The 7,619-nt window shown below is 57.7% G+C and overlaps 1 protein-coding gene across 2 annotated transcripts in view; it reads left to right on the top strand.

The window, feature by feature from the left end:
* ADGRL1 (adhesion G protein-coupled receptor L1) overlaps positions 1 to 6,874 on the top strand; it is a 36,472-nt gene extending 29,598 nt beyond the window's left edge. For both annotated transcript variants that reach the window (XM_011953205.1, XM_011953204.1), the window contains 5 exons: positions 1,678 to 1,806; positions 1,977 to 2,073; positions 2,153 to 2,281; positions 2,438 to 2,455; positions 2,975 to 6,874. In XM_011953205.1, the coding sequence (XP_011808595.1) occupies positions 1,678 to 1,806; positions 1,977 to 2,073; positions 2,153 to 2,281; positions 2,438 to 2,455; positions 2,975 to 3,717 (1,116 nt within the window). In that variant the 3' untranslated portion in view covers positions 3,718 to 6,874. The remainder of the gene's footprint in view (positions 1 to 1,677; positions 1,807 to 1,976; positions 2,074 to 2,152; positions 2,282 to 2,437; positions 2,456 to 2,974) is intronic.
* Positions 6,875 to 7,619: the final 745 nt, after the last annotated feature.

Here is a 7,619-nt window from a genome sequence, read left to right as displayed (position 1 = left end):
AAAAAAAAAAAAGGACTGGGTGCAGTGGCTCATGCCTGTAATCCCAGCACTTTGGGAGGCTGAGGCAGGAGGATCGCTTAAGCCCAGGAATTCGAGACCAGCCTGGGCAACAGAGACCCTGTCTCTATTTAAAAAAAAACAAAGGGGACAACAGTAGCTGGGGAATGTGGGCAGGGAGTGGGGGGTACAGGCAGCACTGTCAGGACTGAAGCTGGGGAGACGGAGCTGAGGCATTTGTAGAGTCAGCCCTGGCAGCAGTGCGGGCCATGGAGACGGCTGTTGGACTTGGGGAATGGTGAAGCGGGTAAGGCTTAAGGCAGGGGTTGGCGGAGGCAGTGATCATGAGAATCCTGGTTGCAAGGGAGGAGGTGGCCTGTGTCCCTGCTCTGTCCATCTGTCCAACACTGTCCTGGCCCCTCCTCGGACAGATGGTCAAAGGCAGTATCTGCATGGCCCCCACCTCACACGCAGTGACAGCAATGTCCTTTCAGGGGACCCCAGGCCCCTATGGTCTGATCTGGGCCCCTCGGCTTCCCTCCCTCCAACCTCCGCTCTCAGACACCTAGATGTGGACCCTCCTCGGAGTGCAGCCCCTGTTCTTACCTTGGCCTAAATGAGGCCTCCTCTGATCTATTTATTTTTTTAGGTTTTTAAATTTTTTTATTATTTTTTTGAGATAGAGTCTCGTTCTGTCCCCAGGCTGGAGTGCAATGGCGTGATCTCGGTTCGCTGCAACCTCTGCCTCGTGGGTTCAAGCAGTTATCATGCCAAGTAGCTGGGATTACAGATGACCACCGCCACGACCAGCTAATTTTTGTATTTTTAGTAGAGATGGGGTTTTACCATGTTGCCTAGGCTGGTCTTGAACCCCTGACCTCAGGTGATCCACCCACCTCTGCCATTCAGAGTGCTGGGATTACAGGTGTGAGCCACCATGCCTGGCATCCTCTGGTCTATTTAAAATCACAACCAGTTTGGCCAACATGGTAAAACCGTGTCTCTACAAAAAAAAAAAAAAAAAGCTGAGTATGGTGGTGTGCGCCTGTAATCGAGCTACTCAGGAGGCTGAGGCAGGAGAATCACGTGAACCCAGGAGGTGGAGGTTGCAGTGTGCCAAGATCGCGTCATTGCACTCCAGCCCGGGTGACAGTGCGAGATTCCGTCTCAAAAAAAAAATCACAACCTGCTCCCAAGTCAGCACTGCCTAACCCCCTTTCCAGCCATAGTTTTCTCCGCAGCACGTAACACCATCCAACAGCCTGCATGTTTATATATTCATCTATGTTCTCTCTCTGTCTACCGAAATATAAGCTCTCAGAGGTACGGATTTGTGTCTGTTGTCTTCCATACCATCCCTGAGGCCTAAATTGTGCCTGGCACATAGCGAATGCTCATTAATGCTCTCTTGATTTTATGAATGAATGAAAAACTGTCAGTGGAGGTGGAGAAGAGGATGGGCCTGAGTAAGAAGAGATTGAAACCTGATTGGCTGGCTGTTGGGGGACAGAGGACAGCAAGGTTTCCATGGCCTGCAAGTTGCTGAACAGGGCAGCATAGTCATTGGAAGCTCGGTCTCTGGCCTCCCAAGGCTGGGTGCCTTGTGACCAGCCCTGTGGTAGGCTGGATCACAGAGGAGGCCAGCGTCCCGATCAGCTGACTGTCCTCCTCACCCCCCAGGTGCACAAGGAGTACAGCAAGTGCCTGCGTCACTCCTACTGCTGCATCCGCTCCCCTCCCGGGGGCACTCACGGATCCCTCAAGACCTCAGCCATGCGAAGCAACACCCGCTATTACACAGGGACTCAGGTATCAGGCCAGACAGGGCTCCCTGGGGCTGAGTGTTGGAACCCAGAGCCTGAGAGGTGGGGAGTGGCTTGGCCTGGGTTTCTGATCATGATGATTGGCTGAGCAGTCTCAAAAAGACGCCAGAGGGTGGGTGGCCCAAGGACCCCCTCACATTTGGGTTGTGTCCCCAGAGCCGAATTCGGAGGATGTGGAATGACACTGTGAGGAAACAGACGGAGTCCTCCTTCATGGCGGGTGACATCAACAGCACCCCAACCCTGAATCGAGGTGAGAAGGCGTCCCTCTGCCTCTGCCGCTGGTCTCTGGAGGCTCCCGGCTGCCTTGTGACCTCTGATCCCTTGGCCAGGTACCATGGGGAACCACCTGCTGACCAACCCTGTGCTGCAGCCCCGTGGGGGCACCAGCCCCTACAACACCCTCATCGCCGAGTCGGTGGGCTTCAATCCCTCCTCGCCCCCTGTCTTCAACTCCCCAGGTGAGAGCATGGGGGAAGCATCCTAGGTTGGGAAATGGAGGGTTTGTGTCCCAAGGGACCTCCGCCTGGGATGTTCTGTGCCCCAGAACTGGAACCTGGACTTGCATTTCAAGCTCACCCTCGCCTTCTCTTTTCTCTCCTGACTGCCACCTGCAGGGAGCTACCGGGAACCCAGTAAGTGTGACTCTTCCCTGGGGATGTTTCTGAGGCTGGGAGAGGGACAGACAGTGGCCTTCTCAGATGGCCTCACTTAAGGAGGAAAACTCGGGATGCCCTTCCCATGCCCACATCTCCCCACCCCCCCGACACACAGCCTCTGGTTGGCAGCCGAATGGAGGATAATGGATGGTGTTCATTGAGTTTGGGCCGTTAGGTGCTGAGGGTCTGAGCATAGGAAAGGGATCCTGTCGCCCAGGCCTCCTCACACTGCTGAGATTCTGAACCTCCAGCTGAGGATGAGACCCTGGGGGAACTGGTCCTTGTCCGCTACCTTTCATCAATCCGCTGCTGGGCTGGTGTCTACTGCCAGTGAGGGAGAAAGGGAATGTGAGACCAGAGATCCAGGGGGTAGGGTGAAGCCTACGGAAAACCAGCAGGAATCGAGCCCCACTTCACACACACCGCACCCCCTCACTACCCCCTAGTGCATCCAGGGCCCCTCTTCTACCTCACCAGCCCCTTTCTGCCCTGCAGAGCACCCCTTGGGAGGCCGGGAAGCCTGTGGCATGGACACCCTGCCCCTGAACGGCAACTTCAACAACAGTTACTCCTTGCGAAGTGGGGATTTCCCTCCCGGGGATGGGGGCCCCGAGCCGCCCCGAGGCCGGAACCTAGCCGATGCGGCGGCCTTCGAGAAGATGATCATCTCGGAGCTGGTGCACAACAACCTGCGGGGGAGCAGCAGCGTGGCCAAGGGCCCTCCACCGCCTGAGCCCCCCGTGCCACCTGTGCCAGGGGGCGGGGGTGAGGAAGAGGCAGGCGGGCCCGGGGTTGCTGACCGGGCTGAGATTGAACTTCTCTATAAAGCCCTGGAGGAGCCTCTGCTGCTGCCCCGGGCCCAGTCGGTGCTGTACCAGAGCGATCTGGACGAGTCGGAGAGCTGCACGGCCGAGGACGGCGCCACCAGCCGGCCCCTCTCCTCCCCTCCGGGCCGGGACTCCCTCTATGCCAGCGGGGCCAACCTGCGGGACTCACCCTCCTACCCGGACAGCAGCCCTGAGGGGCCCAGTGAGGCCCTGCCCCCACCCCCTCCCGCGCCCCCCGGTCCCCCCGAAATCTACTACACCTCGCGCCCGCCAGCCCTGGTGGCCCGGAATCCCCTGCAGGGCTACTACCAGGTGCGGCGTCCTAGCCACGAGGGCTACCTGGCAGCCCCAGGCCTTGAGGGGCCAGGGCCCGATGGGGACGGGCAGATGCAGCTGGTCACCAGTCTCTGAGGGGACCTCATGGACCAGGGGCTGGTGGCCCAGGCCAGGGAGGGAACCCTGGGCAGGGCTCTGGTGGGAGAGGGAGACAGATGGAGGCAGTGGCTGGTGGGCCACTCTCTCCAGGTGCCCCTCAGCCATGGGCCCTCCAGTCCCCTCAGGGGACTCTGACCTGGGGGCCTGAGGTGCCAGGGTTCACAGACAGGGTTTCCCACCAGCCACACGCACCAGCTCTATTTGGGGGAAGTGTAGTGAGGAGGAGCCCAGAGGTCCCCAGGGGAGCGAGGAGGGAGAACTTGGAAGGGGGCAGCCCACTTCCAGACTCTCCACTCTCCCACCCTTCTACGCCGTGAAGGGAAATGAGGGCTTTAGTTTCCCTGGGCGGGAGGGGCAGCTTCTGAGGTTGCCAAAGGCCCCCACTGGATCGAACCTGTCAGCTGCTCCTCTCCGCAGCCAGAAATGCTGCCGGCTGCACCTAGAGGGAGCAGTGAGGCAGGGCAAATGGACAGGTTCCTCCTGCGCTACAATTCCTTGCTCCCTGGAGACTGGGAAAAGGCCACAGGGCAGGGGGACTGGGCGGTGGTGGCTGGTGGTTTAAAGGTCGAACTTTCTCTGAAGCTCCTTTCCCCTTGCTCTTGGTCCCTGCCCCCCAAGCAAGCCTGCCCCCTCTGCCTCCCAGTGCACCCAATGACCCCCTCCCTTGGGGCGACTCCTGATGAAGCACAACTCCCCGCAGGGCCCCCAGCCCACAGGGGTGGCCATATTTGGGCAGTTCCCAGTCCTGTGGGCTCGGCTATCTGGGGAGCAGATTTTGGGTCTGGATCTCCCTGGGGAGTGGGTCCTGGGCTTGGATCTTTCCCTAGGGGGCCCTCTTACTCCTTCCTCTCTCCTCCTCCTTCCCCATTGCTGTAAATATTTCAACGAAATGGAAAAGAAAAAAAAAAGACAAAAAAAAAAAAAGACAAAAAAAAAATCTCATCACTTGAAGCCACCGGGAGCCTGCGGCCCGGGCCAACCTGGGCTTTCTCCGGAGCAGAGCGGCGCTGCCGGCCCGGCAGCCAGGACTTCTCCGTGTACGTGCATCCCCAGCCCCCGCCGGGGCGGGCGGGCCGCCAGAGCAGCTTTTTACAATCCAGAGACAGAAAACAAAATCTAGATGCAACAGCGAAACAAAGAACCCATTTCCTTCCTGGCACCCGTTTCTGTCCCCTCCTTTCCTGCTCTGCCTGCCCAGCATCATCAGCCCTCCTGGGGCGTGTACCTCACTGCCTGCCCCAGGACCAGAGGCCTGTCTCCCCCTTCCCTCCCCATCGGCCCGGGGGAGACCCCCTCACACCCAAAGATGCTTTGTCAAGATGGCTGTGCTGTCCCTTTGAGTTCCTGCTTCTTGTGTATTGCTTTGGGGACTCTAGCTGGGAAAAATGGGGCTGATTTCCCACCTAGAGAGGTTGATGGCCAGAGGAAAATGGGGAGGAACTGGGGTTATGGAGGGCATGGGTATGGCTGAGGAGGGTGCTGGAGTGGCAACGTGGTCTTCTGTCTGGGGGAGGGGGAAGGGGCAAAGGTGAGAGGTCACCTTCCCTACCCTCCACCTTCCCGCAGGGAGGATGAAGCCAGGTGCCAGGGCTGGGGTCAGGACACCCATGTTCTGGGGGGGCTTGACCCCAAATCCCAGACCCTGGAAGCTCCAGGCTCGGGATGTCTCCTGAGCACCTCTCCCAGCCCCCTCCTCTCCAGCCTGTCAGCCCAGCTTCCCCAGTCCCCTCCCCTCAACTCTAGGGGTAACAGCCCTGAGGCCACCTTAGCCCAGCCCCTGCATTGCCATTTCCCCAGAGGTGGCCCGTCCACCTCTGCTCTGACCTCTCCCCGTCTCTTTGCCCCTCCTCCTTTTCTCACAAGTGCCATGAGTTTTCAAACATCTTCGGGTCTCAGCCTGCTGCTGCCATGAACTTTGTTGGGTTAAGGGGGAGGGGCTCTAGGAAGAAACTGGGGGGAAGGGGACAGGTAGGTGGCTGGAGGGACCCTTTTTGCTGCTAGAAAGCCCCTCCCTTCTCCTGGGGAGCTGGGGCTGGCTTGTCCCCATCAATTAGGGGAGAAGGGGTCAGACCAAAGATGGTGGTTTGTCCCGTGTAAGGGAACAGGTGTGGGGAAGAGGTGGGGTTGGGTTCCAACTCTGGCTTTTTCTCGTAGAAAGGCCTAACCCATTACACCAGAAGACTATGGGTGAAGTCTAGATGGGGAGGAGAAGTGAGGCCAGGGACAGTCTTGCCAGACGACTCTGAGGAGGGCAGGGGACAGTTCCATGGACCTTCCTGGACTGCACTAGGCTAGGAGCTCTCGTGTGGAGGGGCGGTCAGAGGTCTGTGAAGAGCGGGCAGGAGTCATGGGCAGGCAAAGAGCCGGCCCGGCCCGGGCAGCAGCCCAGCTACAGCCTGTGGCTGCCCCCAACACCAGGAGGAGGGCCGGGAGAGTTCCAGGGGGGCTGAGACACACAGGGAGGCCCACTTCCTCCCTGCCTAGCCTTCCTTGTACCTCTCCAGACTCGGACAATCAAAGGGAGAGAGAGTGCATTAGTCCTGTTTCAGCCGGCATCGCCCAGTGGCTTCCAGGCCTCAGAGCTGTGTGGCAGGGCCCCCTGCTGGGGCTGGACACCACTGCAGTCCAGTGCAAAGCTGCCCCCAGAGCCCAGGTGTCCCCCCCACCTAACCAGACCTGGTGCCTTGACGCCCCCACCCCAGCTGGGACGGTACAGAGAAGGGTCTTGGTTTCCTCTCCTACTCCCTTCCTTGGGCTCCTGAAATTTGCTCCTAAATCTTGTTAATTCTTTTTCTCTGGATTTTGGTTTCTTTTGGCTTTCCCTTGCCTTCCCTTTCTCTCTCTGTCTCCAACTCTCTTTCCCCACATGTTTCTCGCTGTCTCTATGTTCCTCTTCTCTCATCCTCAACTTTCTGTCCATTCGGGCCTCCTCCCCGCCTCCCACGCCCCAGCCCCTCCCTCCTTGGTCTCCTTTTCGATATGCCAAACCAATTTTGGGTCGAGTGCATTTAACGAGAACAAAACAAAAGGCTCATAACAACAAGAACGTTTCAGAAAAAAACAAAAAGTTTAAAAAAAATTGTTGAGTCAAAAAGTCAAACAATAAAGAAATTAAGATTTCTTGGAATGACAAGAGTTGTGTGACTTCTTGAGCGGGGGAGGTGCGGTGGCTCAGGCCTGTAATCCCAGCATTTTGGGAGGCTGAGGTGGGTGGATCACTTGAGGCCAGGAGTTTGAGACCAGCCTGGTCCACATGGTAAAATCCCATTTCTACTAAAAAGACAAAAATTTAGCTGAGCGTGGTGGCAAGCTCCTGTGGTCCCAGCTACTCGGGAGGCTGAGGCAGGAGAATCGCTTGAACCCGGGAGGCAGAGGTTGCAGTGAGCTGAGATCGCGCCACTGCACTCCAGCCTGGGCTATAGAGTGAAACTCTGTCTCAAAAAAGAAAGAAAGAAATGGTTGAGAAGATCTGCACAGCAGCGTCCCCACGGGCTCTGGTCTGTGCTTGAGCATTCAGAACCCCTGGCAGAAGCCTGGCAGTTACAGAATAATTCACATTGATGAGACCTTGGTAAGTTCCTGGGCTTGGTGGAGCATTCCATATGCAGTTTCTCTGAATCCTCACAAAATGCTCCCGGGTGGAGACAGCGATTAGAGTTCCGTTTTACAGATAGGGAAACTGAGGCTTACAGCCCTTAGATGCATGCCCAAGTCTCTCTGGCCAGGCCACTGTCCCATGCTGTGTCTCACAGAAGCCCTTCTTGGCCCAGACGTCTGTCCCCAGGCTGTACTAGAGCAGAGCTCAGGAATTTTACACTGTGATGTCTCATTACAATTGCCATTCCTACACTCCCACACGCTGCTGGCATGGAGCGCTT

The sequence above is a fragment of the Colobus angolensis genome, unplaced genomic scaffold, assembly GCF_000951035.1.
Source record: "Colobus angolensis palliatus isolate OR3802 unplaced genomic scaffold, Cang.pa_1.0 Scaffold36, whole genome shotgun sequence".
NCBI classification, from domain to species: Eukaryota; Metazoa; Chordata; class Mammalia; order Primates; family Cercopithecidae; genus Colobus; species Colobus angolensis.
Note: the sequence above shows the minus strand (reverse complement) of the source record. Positions and strands in the feature narration are given on the sequence as shown.